The following is a 16,113-nucleotide window of genomic DNA, read 5'->3' as shown; positions in this document are numbered from 1 at the left end:
CCCTGATGGCAGTCTCAACAGAGCTGTGTTAAAGAGCCCTAAGCAGTAATAGAGTTGAGTTCAACAGCCTGGCATCAGTTCCATTTTACAGTGTATCAGCAGTGTGCTTCACTCACTGTGCGTGCCTGTGTGTTTAATCAGCATTTTGGTATGTGGGGCCATTATGGTAATGATAAATACTAATTTGCAGCTGTTGAGCTCTATTGATGTTGTTGTTTGGTGTTCATTGATAAATTCAGAGTAGAGAACAAAATGTAGTAGGTGAAGCTGCCGTTAAACTCATCTACAAAGTGTGTGCTGTGTTTGAGCTGTTGGTACACTACATGTCACTATCCTGTCATTGGCAGCTTTAAATCCACCTCTGAGTCTCAGTGAGTCAAGCACTTAGGTTTGTGTTTCAATTTAAACATGTATTGATCACTTTTAAGGCACATTAAGTTATTCAATGCAGCCGAGGATCTTCAGTGAGGGCCAGTGAGACCATCCAAGCTTAACTGTTCCAGATTAATTAGTGCTGTTATAAAAAGACACAATCTCATTTTCATCTTATTTCTAAGAAGCTTTCAAACATCAAAAACACATTTCCAGTCTTCTTTCTTCTTATTTTTTTCTCTATTTATTACTCAGTTTCATTAAAAGAAAGATAATTGTTGTGACTGTATTGTTCCAGTACTGAGCTGCCAACATAAATTAAATTAAAGGCAATGAATTGTATCCAAGTGGGTTTCACCTCTGCCCAGTGTGCAAGGAAGCTGTGTGTGTGTGTGTGTGTGTGTGTGGTCGACCCAAGGGGAATAAAATAATTAAATATGGTAACAATATACTTTATATACTGTGTCAATGTAGATGAATAAACCAAATGAAACACCTACATATAAGATAATTTATAAACTACATCATATATACAGTATATATACTGATAAATGAGAATTACAGCAACCACTTTCTCCCCTTATTTCTATGTCACACATACACACGTAAGACACAAAACATTTATCCCCATGCCTGTGTTTTTAGGAACATAACACAGAGATGTATCCACACAAATATGTCTGAATATTTCAGCTGAAATGGGAGGTACGACACCAGCTAGATACCAGATATTTGAATTGAACAGCCTGTGATCCATGCTATTAAGTACAGGTATGTCAATTTTTAGTTGTTCCATTTTCAATTAAATGACATGATATTACTCCTTTTGAGCAACTACAGTAGAGTAGAGTTGAGTAGAGCACTTGGGCACAGTGCTACAGTCCATTACTACACATGAGAAAACTTGCAAAAACAAAGAGAGATTTGACTTTATATTTGACATTGACAACACAAATCAGACTTACTATTAACAGTATTACTATGTAGGCTAACAGGCTAGTTTAATTCCTATGAAAAGTGCAGTCACCTGAGAAATGGAGTAGGGGTGTCAATGCAAGTGTATATGTGACACATATGTGCTGCTATGCATGAGTATATTTCTGTGTGCATGCATGCATCATAGCCCAAATCTCCCGATATGAATGGCACAATCCATGTTTCATACACACAAGTGCAAGCACACATGCACACAGCATGAATCATATTAAAGAGTATAACACCTCTCCTTCCCTGAAGCAGGCACAGTGTCACTTTCACTGACAGATCACACCACCGGGAGGTAGGGCAAAGGTTGGGTTGGGTTGAGTGTGTGTGTGTGTGTGTGTGTGTGTGTGTGTGTGTGTGTGTGTGTGTGTGTGTGTGTGTGTGTGTGTGTGCGCGCGCTAGTGAGTCCACACAGGACAGTATAGTATATACTTATTTCACACATTCTGTGTGCTGTTGACTGCTCAATTGCAACAAATCTAAGATGTGATTTTCTACTAAGTGGTGAAAAACATATTCACCAAACATTTCCTGTCTTGGACACAGAAAGAAATATATAAATCCCACATATTTCTGTCTATTACAACAAAAACATTGTCCTATACATGTACTTACTGATGAGATATAATCATTTCATAAGGGATGGTGAAGTGACTGACAAACATTTTTGAGGAGTCACCTGGAGTGAGGTGGGGAGTCGCCGACACGCACACCTCAAAAGTACGCACGGAGATAGTCTGCTCGTTTCAACTGATGTATTTATTTCTCTATACTTGACTTTCCAACAACGAAAAACAAATAAAGAACTTAAATAAAAAGACCAACACATAATTTATACAACTACTGTGAAGCGCTGCGGTCAAAAAACTGTTGGCTCTCCATCTAACTCATCCGCAGGCCCCGCAAATAGTTTACTTAAGGGCAACCTATCAGCGCCCTATAGACGCAGAATCAAGGAGGAGCAGGTCAGTAAGCAATGTGAACATTTCCTCCTAATTCATAAATCACAACATCAAAAATTAACTCAAAACATCCGTTTTCGTATTTGAATTAAATAACTCAGTATGGCTCCAACAGATGGGTAGATGATTCATGTCTCAGTGTGAGCAGGTATCATATCTGATCTTTAGCAAGGATGAAAATATAATTTAATGTCAAATTTTACAGGGAGAATTATTGATGAGGCCTATTACAGCTAAAAGAATATTGCACCATTGATGAGAACGGACATGATCAGAATGATTAGGATCATGACAACAATCTGCACTATGTGGTCCACAATTCAATGATCAGATTTATCAAACCACAATAATAGTGAAATAAATTAACATTCAAATAAAAAAATTCCATCTTGTCCTTGCAGTTTGGAGTGAGCGGCCTCACCAGTTTCCTGGAGTTCACTGACAACGGCACTAATCCCAACATCTTCTTTGAAATCCTGGGAACAAATTATGGAGAAGATAGGGGACGAGGAGTCAGTAGGGTAAGTAAACCATGTGTGGTGTACTGCTGTGGGTGAGGGGGGAATTATTCCTGCTCTAACTTGTGGAGTGGATTTACATAATTCCTGCATTTACCAGGAAATTTCACTGCGCCTGCTCTCTACATTATTTTCATCTTATATTTAATCAGGTATTTCTTTCCTTAAGGCTGACACCCCTGTGTAGCAGAGTACAGCTGTCAGTATTTACATTTGGATTCACCCCCCCAAAATGATTGTGTCAGAACAAATGCCATGTCTTTACATATTTTTCTCTTTCAGTTCACACTCTTCTTCCTGTCCTGTGATTGGTTGCTTGGAGGGCTGCCCCCGACTAAAGATTTCCCCAATTAATTGACTAGGCATCACACATTTATGATTTTAATTCAATTATTTAAACATATATTTTTCAGGCATCAGAAAATGGTTTCCAGGGCTGAGAAAGAATATTATAAGCAACATTATTAATCCTGTGCTACATTACAGAGAAAAACAACGTAATAATGAGACTTTCAAATATACATTTTACAAGGGGCATGAAGCGAGCTGCCCATTAACAACAAATTGTAATGATTCTGAATGTGTCGGAATAACCAGCAAAGAGACTTAAATTTTTAAATTAATTTCAACACAGTATAACATCATACAAGTGTGCGTGTTCAAGACACGCAAATGAATAACCTCCAACTTCACAAGGCGGTGTAAACAAACACCAACACTCCCCCAGTACTCTGAGCTCCAAGTCTGAGTAGAGTCAGATAATAGGACCACTAACTAGCTAATGGCAGCTAGAGTTTGCAGCAGAGCAGTGCACACTGGTAAGTGACTTCTGTGCTACAAGAGAAAAGATCTGCTTTGCAACAATCCCCTGAGTTTATTTATTTTTTCTGTGACCACCCAGCTAATAAAAACTTTGTCAACAAAAACTCTTCTCATCGACTAGCGGTTTAGTCGCCTGCTAGGGGACAGCCCTAGTTTCTTATATAGATATATTTTTAATATTCTTCTGTGCACCAGTAGGATGCAGCATCAGCCCGGCAACTCGCCCCCTCTTCAATAAAGCCTGGTGTTAATTGGATTAATCAGAAACACTTTTTCTAGTGGTATTTGCTCATGACACTTTTAACATTAAAGACACCCCTTCCTCTCACCAGCTCGCACACATACTCATAACACTGTTTGTTTATTGATCGTATTGGTGTGCACTTGGGTGTGTATGTTTCTATCTGCACTTCTTGCTAAAAATATATTCTGTGACTCTTAATCACAGCTGATACCATGAAACTCAAATCTGGTATTTAAATTATATACTTTCTGTATAACTACTTCTGTTGTACTTTTTTATGTTTACATATTTAGGCTCAACATAACATACAAAACAGACAATCACATACTCCTAAGCTGGATAAGCATACTCCCTTGAAATATATAAATATATTTTTGGTGGGCAGTTTTTTTCTGACATTGTTTGTTTTTTGAACATTCCTGATGCATTGGGATTGAAAAGGCCTTACTGATTTATCACTGACTACTCAATCTTAGTGGATTCTGCATATAGCTGTGAAAACAGTAAATATATGAGACTCATGTTGTGTCTCAATTCACGTTCTTCCATACTTTCACTTGCTATTTTGAATGTATATGTGCATTCACACTGACAATTGTAGAAAAATACAGTGCGCTATGAGTTCCCAGATGGTAAATGCTCCGTATCTGTATAGCAGTTGCTCCAGGGAAAACCGCACTAAATCAATGTAAGTTATTAATGTGTTTTTTCCAAGTACCACTATACTGTTATCCTATAGAAGCCATCAGTTTTAAGCAGTCTGTAATGATTTGGTACCACAAACGGTTACAATTTGCCATTAAACAGAAGAAGAAGAATCAGTCAAATGTTGCGTTCAGACAACACTACTCTGTCGAAAGTTACGCATTAGGCAACTAACTACATATTGTACACAGAAGTATCCAAATTGAGACACAGCACCATACAATTCATAATCCTTCACAAAATTATGTTGGACATAGAGACATCACACACACACACACACACACACACACACACACACACACAAACAGTGCCTGTCCTCCATAGCAGATCTCTTTACAGATAACAGTGTAAATAGTGAGCTGTGATTATGGATAATGTGGTGAAACACCAACATAACACAGCATGTCATCACAGACAAAATTAATCTTTAAAGCACAGCATAATTACATTTAGGCACAATTCCCTAATCAGAGAGCATAATTACTTCTGAGGGAATTAAGGCACTTGTTATACAGTATTCCTGCCGCAGTCTCCCTTAATACTCCAAACATTTGTTGGTCTGTCATTGGGATTCAATTAAATTCATACATAGAATCAAATGACTAAAGAGAGGTTTATATTCCTCTTAGAGTGCCTGCATATTAACTTTCTCTTGTAGCTGAATCGTGCCTTTCCAAATGATGTGGAGCCATGTAAAATGGTGTTCATATAGGGCATCTTACCTGCAATGAAAGCATAGCAGATATAGCGTATGTCAAGCTGGAACAAAGGTTGGTGAAAAAAATCTAGCTCTGGCTACCTCACCTCCATGAAGAGAAACCCTGCCTCACTCAGTGTGTGTATAAATGTGTTCAAAGCAAAAGCTAAAAGGAAATTAAATCCCTGGGATAGTACAAGAAAATAACAGTAAACATCTCGTGCCATTCAAGCATTCCTTCACCCGCCTTCCCATGTTCACGTTTGCAACTGTGAGGATGTTAAAGGAAAGCTGTTTATAATATCAGTTCAGACCCATTACTTTTTCATTGGGAGAGACAAAAACTGCTATGTATGTAATATAATGTGTTACAGTTGGGTGGTGGTTGGACTCAGGTGCAAACACAGACTCGATGAAGGTTTAGAAAAAAGGGTTTCATTCTTGAGATCAACACAAAAATAGACTAGCCAAGGCTTAGGAAGTCCAGGCTGGGAAGCTAGAGAGCTTGTGGATCCAGCGATGTGAGGAGGCACAAGGCAGCGGAGGTCTAAAAACAAGTGAAAGAGACACAACTGTTAGAAACAAACTCTAAGGCGAGGAGGCACAAGATGAACAAGAATCGTCTTAGTTTGGCCTACTAGTGTTACCACAGATGGTGAAAAACAATCTTGCACCGGCCCTTCATAAGGCAGGAGCTTAAGAGCAGAGCGGTGATGAGCTGATCCATTGCAGGTTTGGAGGAGAACCAGGTGCCGAGCCAGCTGCCACGCCCCCTGCACAGAGACAACCACAACAGAGAGAGACAGCACACATCTCAAGCAGCACTATAACCCAAGTCGTAACAATAATGTATTCTATTCTCATCTGTGAGCATGAAAAGACAGGTTAAAGGTGAATAAAGACCTCAATATAAATTCATGATCAAGAAAAGTAACCTTGTCTCTCTAACCCCAGGTTAACGTCTTCCCTTATGTAATGATGGCTTGAGTGACAATACTTAATGCTCAGGTTAATTATACTGTATCACCGCTGCGCAGTGAAGATGGCTTTTGATTATAATGCATCCAAATTTCGTAGTCTAACATGGCTGCAGTGCTTGCTCCCTACATTTACGTTGAAGTAAGCAGGAATATAATACCTTCTTTAATCATTTGACATGATGAAAAAAACACACACAAAAAAAGTTGAGCCATAGGTAGTCAGCCTAAGTCAAACAAACAATCATGTAGTTTTTTGTAAAACAGAGTTGATCTTGGCTTGACAGCTCTGTTCAAAGCAACTTTCCGTCTCAATCACAAAAGACAAAACCAAACATCCCACTAGGAAGAGTGTAAACTGAAACAACAGGTAACATTCTTATTCAGTGTCACCTATGCATCTAGCAACATACTGACTACTGTAGATTATAAAATATTTGTAAAACCCTTATGTATTGTAGAAACGGTATAAGATTAACTGATACTAATATTTCTTAATTTAGTCAGACATTTTAGAAAGTCAAAAATGACAGAGTAACACCAACTATATCAAATGAAAAGTCTTAAATTTTGGCAGACAAAGTTCCTGATAGACTGGGTAGTAGTTGCATTTTAATCACACACAGAGAAAGGGAAAGCGTTTACTTGAAGAAAATCTGTTGGAAATATCCCTCAACTTAAATGTTATGTTCAGTGTTAAAACATTTTAATGTTAGCATATATTTAACATTCAGCATGATAGAATGCTTATCTGCTAAATATTTGATGGATAGCATTTGCAAACCTTCCTTAGAGCAACTTTCATTCTATTATTTAGCCTTTACTCTGTTTTGTGTCTTAACACTTGTGGGCCATGAGGTTTCACCTGACAATGACCTTCCCTAGGAAATATGTCTAATTCTTGAACAAAATTAAATTAACCTTGGTTATTTTTCTGCATAAATTATAGATAATCTATGTCTCTCTCTCTCTCTGCCCACCACATTTCCACACCATTTTCATTAACTTTCATACCATATGAAGTCACATGTATTTCTCTTGTACCCGACAGCTTTTAGGACACAGATGTAAATTTGAATAATTGGTGCATCCCTATGTATTATATATAGAAGATCCATTCTGTGTCTTCCAGAGCCCACCTACTTTACATTTGCATCACTGGGATATTGAGAGTTGAGTGGGTGTCTGCCTGATCACACCATTAACAGTATATGCATACTCCCCTAATTAAAGTATTAACTCCGCATTCTGTTAAGAATGCACTTAACCTGGGCTTGCTTTCCAATCCTCCCTCACTGTTCTGTCTCCCCTTCAGTCTTCTTTTTTATCCCTGCTGAGGGTGTCACTAGCTTTTTTGTTTTGTTTTCCTATCTCTCCTTAATTTTGTCATTATTCTGAGGACCTCACTCTTTATCCCCAACTACCTTACATCCTTTTTTCTCGTTTCCATCCCTGCCATTTTATAAATCTTCGACCCGTCCTCAATCTGGTTTCACCTTTTTCGCTCCTTAGTCCCTTGACATGACATTTACCACCATCATACCTCACACATACGCATACAGTTGCCTAGTGATAAGGTTAATAGCAGACACTTGAGATCATCATAATTATTACCGCAACACTGTGATAGAATTGGCTTTCTGCTCCATTACCTTCAGCAGCTATACATTGGAGCCTATATCTCTCTCTATATGCATCTACAGGCCTGCTAGGCTCCACTGCTCTCTTATATAGAGGCGACAAGTCTTCCATGTGTAATTGCTTTCGTTAGCTATCTGCGACATCTTGAATGGCTTCCGAGAGGAAAAATGGCATCCGATTTACACTTTAGAACCAGCGCAATAAAAAAGGGTTGTGGCTAAGCAGGGAGAAAAGGGGTGGAGGGGGAGATGATGAGTGAATAGAGAGAGATTGATATGTTGCTAGATTAATGAAAGGGTTAGATGTGAAGAATAGAAAGGTAAAATGAAACAGGCAGAAGAAGAAGCTTGAGAGACAACTAGAAAGGAGATAAATTACCTAATCCTTATAGATCCCATACAAGAGATAGAAATGGCAGCACAGGTCATAATAGAGTCACTGTCATTACACTTTTACTCTCTCACACATGCTTATGCTCTCTTATCCCTCTCAACACATATTCTCCATCTTTCGGATGCTTGCGAACTGCACTGCTCTTAAATTGAGGTCATTCTCAATTATCATCTCCAGTCTCATCTGACACGTGTGCTAAATTATACTAAGTGACTTCAGGAGACCTTACAAGGTACAAGGTTTATCATTTACCAACACTGGGTTGCATAATGATATTAAGTTGTAGTTCCCTTTATGCTACTCACAAAAACAAACATTATATACAAAAAATATATACACTACATGGGTGGATAGATAATAAGTCATATAAATAAAATTACTTTACATGGTGGAGTGCTGAGAATGATTTAAGGAGTCTCAAAGCCTTAGGGAAGAGGCTGCTCTGAAGTCTGGTGGTACAACAGTGGCTAATTCTCTCTCCAGATAGCAGCAGGGTGAGCCGGCTGTGGCTGGGGTGGGTACTGTCTTTTGGTATCCTTTGGGCTCTGCTCAGGAACCTCACCTCACCGATATTACTCATGCTCGGTAGATAGGTACCAATGATCTTCTATGTCTTTTTTTCCGTAAAATTAAATAAATAAAAAAATCAACAATCAGCTTCTTGGTTTTGCTGCTTGGTTTGCTGAGCAGGATGTTGTTCTCTGTGCACCACTCTGCCAGATTGTTGATTTCCTACCGATGTGAATTCTCATTGTTTGAAATCCTGCTAATGTCACAGCACAGTTCTCTCTATGACAGGGGTTGCAGTCGTAGGGGTACAGCGGGAGCTAAGTTTTATCAGTTTTATGGGGGAGATTTTGTTGAATACTGAGCAGAAATCCACAAACAGCATTCTGATGTAGATGTTGTTTTTCTCAAGGTGTGTGGCAGTAGTTATTCAGACTAAACGCTGCAGAATGGTGGCTGCCTTGAAGCAGGTGGGAACACTCTCCTGTAACAGTGTTATAATAAAAGGTCAGTTATAACATCAACTAGCTGATTGACACATGGTTTTAGTACACAGCAAAGGATGTTATCAGGCCCAGCAGCTTTACTCGTCACTCTCGGCAGGACTCTTCTCACATCTGCTGTGGATATCGACAGTGGCTGGTCCTCTGGAGGTGGAGTAGACTTTACAGCTCACTCTTTGTTGAGGAGATCACATTGAGTACATCTGATAATGAGGCCTCACACATGATGGTGATGCTCCCTTTTGTAGCATGTAGATTGTCTGCCACATACCTTTGATGTTGTGAGGTCTCTCTCCCGTCTCTGCTGATGTCTCCGTTTGCCTCCTTGATGACAGCTTTCGGTATCGCTGTGGTGGTACTCTATGCTTTCTTGTCATCTGACTTAAAAGCAACTTTTCTTGCTCTGGATAGAGCCCTCACTTCTCCATTCATCCAGGCCTTCTGGTTGGAGAATGATTTTATTGTCTTAGTGATCAATACATCATCAACACATTTGTTGATGTATGACGTCATCAATGTTGTATATATTTCTAGATTAATGTGGTTCACATTTACATTTACTCATTTGGCAGACGCTTTTTTCCAAAGTGACTTACATTTGAGGAACAACATACAGGCATCAACAAAGCTTCAAATACGCACAACGTTAACAAAAAGTGCAATCAATGCAAGATAACTGTAAGGGGACAGAAGAGGAAGAGCACAGGAAGTACATGTTAGAGGTAAGGAGTTAGAGGTGTTATAAGAGAGGGACGCCCCTGCTCTGATGGCATGTTCTCCTGGGTGGCAGCCTCTCTGAACATATGCCAGTCTGTGCACTCATCTGTCCACACTTTGACGGTTTTTAACAATTAATAACTCATTTAGCTTACGCTTTCATCTGTATTTTATCCATCTGGTTGTTTTGTCATGTGACCGCTGATGACCTCACATTTTGTTTATTTGCTATCTGGAGGAATCCAAACATCTGTAACAAAAACATCCCACATGTGCTAAACATCCATTTTGACTGTTTGAGAATCCAGCATCATTGTTGTAAACTCCGCCTCCTCTAGTCTTACCAGACTCTTGTGTTCTGTCACTGTAAAAACACGCTCTGCCCATCGAGTGTAGCTTGATCAGGGATGTGCCAGTGCAGCCAGGTCTCAATAAAGATGAGGGCACAGCAGTCTCTGTTTTCCTGGTGCTGAGTGAGTCTTATTTCATTCATTTTATTTTCCTGCGACAGGACATTATACCGGTTGCAGTGACATTAAGTGGTCTTGTTGTTTGCCGTGAGTAGCGATTATCTCAGGGTCTGCTGCACCCAATCCAATCCTCGTACTTCATTTTCAACATTGATGCGTGTGTTTCTGTAATAAGTAATACGCATTTCAGTTATAAAGGCGAAAAACAAACAAACACAAAAAGTTTAAGGGAGCTCCTGGCCCCTGCATCTGCACTTGCCACCATTGGATGGGAAGCCCTCTCACAGTCCTGTCAGCATGCGAGAAACATTTCTACGTGTTTTAAACAATTGAAAGACATTTTGTTTAATGTGATACAATGTTTGTGCCACCACCTCAAACACACATAGTAGCTGCAGTTCACTCAGGAACTCACATAAGCCCGTACACACACACACACACACACACACACACACACACACACACACACACACAGCTGCATAAATCTTCTGGCATGTTTGGAAATTCTAAGCTAACCCTTTTGGCTTTGCATGACAATTAATGTCAGTCTGCATGCCTATCAGTACATAACATAGAGAAACACTGGGTTTCCTCTTCTTTCAAACAAGCACATAGACATGGACACAGAGAGGATTGGCTACCAAACATTGCCTATTTCAACTGAGCTCCAAACACAATTAATTATTGTTGACAGAGATTTTTTTCATAAGGCTAAGCCATAGTGACACACCACACAAAGCTGTTATATTCATTTTTCATAAAATGTAACAGAGAATAGATATTCTCCACAGACACATGTATTACAGTTTTTTTCAATTGCTAAGATGCAATGGTCAAAACTGAAACCACAGTTAATCTCACCTCCAAAAGTCTCTCAAACCGCCAAAACACTTCATACAAGTCTCAAAATAAACTCGTTCAACCAAAACACTGGCAACAATTCTCACTCAGAAAACATCCATTGTCACTGATAACACACAGACCTATAAAACACAAACAACAGGAAGCATTACGTAAATTTGACTGATTTTTTCCATGCAAAATGGTTGAACACCTCATAATCTACAAAGCATTTTTCTAAAAATGTCTATTATATATTATAAATATGTCCTACTGTAAATTGATGAAGATATCTGTGATGTGAATAAGAACCTGTGTCAATAGACAGGAACGTCAGCCTGAGGGGGTGTTTCCATTTTTAATTTTTTCCCTTATGCTCTGCAGTGCTGTAAAATTGTCGTTTTTTTCTGCATCACAATGACATGCTCTGTCAACAAATTACAGTGCATACAGTAAAAGCGTAACTGTGAATCCTGTCCAATCTCTTGCAGTGTTTAACTGTACTGTTGAAATTGATCTATGCCATACAGATAAAGTGCAGCATTGTGCATTTTCAATCATTGTCATCCAAACCTTAGCCATAGTTTACCAATACAAATAGTTTTGCCAATGTTAAGGATGATTGTAGAAATGTACCAAAGCGACTGAGAAAAACTGTAAGAATAACATATTTTCACTTTATTGACTGTACTGTAGTATATGTAACAAGAACGAACAGAAATGCAGAAATTTGCTTCAATATCCTTTACTTTTTCTATATCACTGCATTCAGTAATTTACTTGGGGGAAAAAAGTTACTGGAATTTCAGTGCTGCAATACAGTTTTTTCAGTTGTTTACACAGTAACACTGGTACCTGAGACACTATGACCACAACCTGTAATTGATGCACCAACCCCTTGAACCAATTTTGCTAAAATACACATTTCCTGCTTTACACTCAGCTTACAGTTTTACTGTAAAACCACATTCAAAACAATACAAACATTTCTCTACGCACAGAGACGTAAACATAAAATTTACGTAAATGTTCTGGTAAGATTTTCTATATATATCAGTTACTGCAGAAGTGTGGGATATTTGCAATTATTCTGTTTTGTATATGTTTTTAACAGTTTTGGACAAAGTGTGTTAGCATTTGAAAAATGTGCTGCAGCTATCCAGTGTTTGGCAGGTGGTGAAGTAGTAATGAGAAAAGAGTTCATGGATTTTGGAGAAAGGGGTCATTGAATTCATTTTGTGTGAACGCAATGAAAAATGATTCACAGTTTGGGCCACATACACATCTGTTACGCTGACTGTGTGAAGAGTTTTGACAATGTGACTTAAGTTTTGACCAACGCAGGTTAGCAATTGAAGAAAACTGTGGATCGAGATGCAAAAGCTTCTCTGTGGTTTGTCTCCTCATGGCAAGAATGGTATAGTGAATTTTTGTGAGAACCTGTCTCAGAATAAGGAGATAAATCTTTTATTTAACTTGTTCCAACTCTATTGAATGTCTTTCAATTTTGTAAAGTTAATGTTATAGAAAGATATAAGTTTTATTTTTAAATAACTTTATTTGGGGCATTGCAGTTTGTTAGGAAAATCTATGAAAAGATTAATGCCCTTAATGAATGCCTTTTGCATAATGCCAAGAACACACAGGGGTCATGTGGATAGCTTCCTGTTCCTGTTTTTGTTCCTTCTCAAACGCTCACCTGTTATTGGCTTACAGACTAATATCCTGTTGCTGGTCTCTGTTCAGGTGTTACTTTCATCTGCACACAGTGCAGGAGTACAACAGGACTTATCCAGATATCAGCTGTTGAAATCAAACAATAATGAAATATGTGCAATGGCTTTTACCAAACTAAAGTTGACTTTGTCATATCATAACAAGACTAAACATCTAGAGCCATGCTATCAGCTCTGTGAGTTTGTAGGCACCGCAGTGCTTTGAACTAAATGGTAATGTTAGCATGCTAACATGGTCATAATAACTTTATGTTAACATGCAGGTATAATGCTTACCATTTTCTTGACCTAGCAGAGGTTACCATGTTATGCTAACATTGGCTAACTAGCACAGAAAAAGAACAGTTTAAACTTTGACCTTAGTGATTTGCTTTGATAAGCCACCCGCGAGTGCTGCTAGATGAAAAATCAGGCGATAACCAAAGACAATGGGATTCATCCTGTGAGCTCCATGAATATCTGGCAATCCAGGCAATAGTTGTTTAACAAGTTCAGACTGGACCAAAGTGATGGACTGACCGATCAACTAATGTCACCATTGCATGCATCCATTCATGCAGCTCGCATGGCTAAAGATTTATTCTGCTACAATCTGAAATTAAACACAAATTAGATACAATGTAAAAGCAAATCTGTAAAAGCGCATTTGAAGTAGGGATTTTAGTATACACATTTAGCAGGATTAGTCTTATATAGTTTAAAGAAAAGCTCTATAAAAGATCTATGCAAAATTTTTAACATAAGCTAAAATACTAAGACTTTAAGACCGGATCAAGATTTCTGATAATATCAAATATGCCACGGTTGCTTACAAGGAAATGAGCATAATAAGGTGTTTAATAAATTTAGATTTTTTATGCACAGCATGTAGGTAGTGTACAGCAGCCTTTTAAGCATGCTCTGATCATGGAACAAAATAGTGAGGGTGCAGCTCTAAAGGGCAAGTTAGCCTGCGCTATTTTTGAGCATCACTACTGGAACGGATTATTACAATTATGTAAAAAGTCCTGCAGGGTGAGTTATAGAGGGTGATGTGAACAGAGAGGGAGGTTAGAGAGGAGGTACCAATGAGTCGCATAGAAAAACGGCAGAGAGATGGGGATTATGTGAGTCAGAGAAATGAGACACAGATAGTAAGTTAGAGGGGAAGTAAAGTAAGATAAATAAATCAGAGAGAGAGAAAGCAACTCTGGGTGAAAACATGAGTGAAGTGCGGAAAGATAAGAAAAAAATATCTCCAAGGGGAAAGATCCCTATTTCCCTCCAATTTTCCGCCCTATTAGGTAGATTTGCATGTGTCTTTATTCACAGTGTCTCCCCCACCTTCAGGGCAGGTGGGAGGTTGTGGAAATAATGGAGGGGGCAGGAACTGGAAGAAGGGGAGACGCAGTAAAAGATGCATGGGTGAAAGTAAGGTGGAAAAGGGAAAAGAAACAGAAGGGAAGAACTGAGGAGCAGAGAGAGAGGGATGAAGGAGCGGACATCATTGATTTGTCCTGCTTTTACAGGTTCTTTTCTCTCCACTTCTTTCCTTCTCTGTCATCTCCCCTGATAACTGTGTTTGCGTGTGTTCCTGATACCATTTAGAGAATGTCTTTGTCCTTTTCCTCCGATTCCCCTCAGTCTTTTTTTATTAATTGGATTATCTTTGCATTTTATGTTAGTGTAGTAGTAAGTATAGCCTTATACCATCGTCTAGTGTCAGTATGGATGGTATGGATTTTGGAGAAGCACACATTTCAAAGCCAAAAAGTTTATTCTCTGTTTTGCTTAAATTTAATAATTTAGTGTTCTAATCAATATCTTAATGTTAGCTATGTTTCACAAAGCACTCTTCATGAGTGATTTTAATGGGCCTCCAATCCTTTCCAGCATGCAGAGTAGTTGTCTTTAAGATTTTAGAATATTTGACATTTAGCATTGTGAATTTTCCAGCATACCAAACTGAAAATGGCACTTTAAAACTCATAATGCTAATAATTGCCATCTTGTGAATTGTTGAGAGACAGAAAATGTAATTTTGATATGGAGTCTAGGTGGTGTTGAGGTGGGACAAACAGCTGGCAAAAAACATAGGTCAGTGTTGTTGGGTACCTGTAATCAAGGATTCAGCCCAGCCTTACCAGACTGTATAAGCTGGTTATTATACAACTTATTACGACCCAAATTTATGACCGAAGTTTTTAGTTAGGCCGCAACATCTAGTGGCAGAAGAAGTCATTTGATGCAGTATAAAAAACAAGAAATTCCATGTAAGGAGGTGGTGGGGTGAATGGATGAGTGAAGTGAACTGAGGACTCTGATGTTTAAGTATAAGGACATGTTAAGGTTAACGTGATTCAAAACATACTTTATTAATTAATTTTTACTGTGGTCTGTGCACGAAAGAGCAAGGTTTATTTGGAACCCCTGCCATCTAAAACCAGCTCTGCATCAACTGAGTAAACATTTGCAAAGCCATTTTAAAAACAAAGGTAACATAACAGCGAAAGTGATATGTGTGGTGACTGAGCCTGTCAGATATAATTGTCTGTTTAATACACTTGTTTGTCTTTGTTTTACATGAAAATATTAATATTAATTTAATCTCTCTGTGATCAGTACAAAAATGAAATGTTCACAACATGTGCAGCCTAACTGAGCACAAACAGTAGAAGTACAGAGGAACCGCTTGTCTAGCTCCATCAAAGGTGTGTTCAACACATTCTGCATACTGCATTAATACATATAGAGAGAAAACAAAACTTTGTGTTTTAACAACAGCTAGAGCCAGTGAAAGCACATGCCATCTCATTATTCTTTTTCTCCTACTGACGTTTCTGGCTTTTCATGCTGTAAAAACTCAGGTTATGCTTGGATGTATTGGCGGCAGGATATATTGTTATTGTAGATGAGCTGTTTCCCCCTTGTTTGTCATGGACCAATCTCACTACTGAACTTACAGAGATTAAATAGATATTGATTTTTTGATTCACTTAACTCCCAGTCAGACAACAAACAAGCATATTTTCCAAAATGTTGAAGT

At 38.5% G+C, this 16,113-nt stretch overlaps 1 protein-coding gene across 1 annotated transcript in view; it reads left to right on the top strand.

The window, feature by feature from the left end:
• grid2 (glutamate receptor, ionotropic, delta 2) overlaps positions 1–16,113 on the top strand; it is a 460,903-nt gene that overhangs the window by 295,520 nt on the left and 149,270 nt on the right. Inside the window, exon 8 of the mRNA XM_046034186.1 lies at positions 2,720–2,839. Within this exon, the coding sequence (XP_045890142.1) occupies positions 2,720–2,839 (120 nt within the window). The remainder of the gene's footprint in view (positions 1–2,719; positions 2,840–16,113) is intronic.

Source organism: Micropterus dolomieu, linkage group LG21 (assembly GCF_021292245.1).
Source record: "Micropterus dolomieu isolate WLL.071019.BEF.003 ecotype Adirondacks linkage group LG21, ASM2129224v1, whole genome shotgun sequence".
In the NCBI taxonomy this organism is placed as follows: Eukaryota; Metazoa; Chordata; class Actinopteri; order Centrarchiformes; family Centrarchidae; genus Micropterus; species Micropterus dolomieu.
This window is presented reverse-complemented; position numbering and strand designations above follow the sequence as displayed.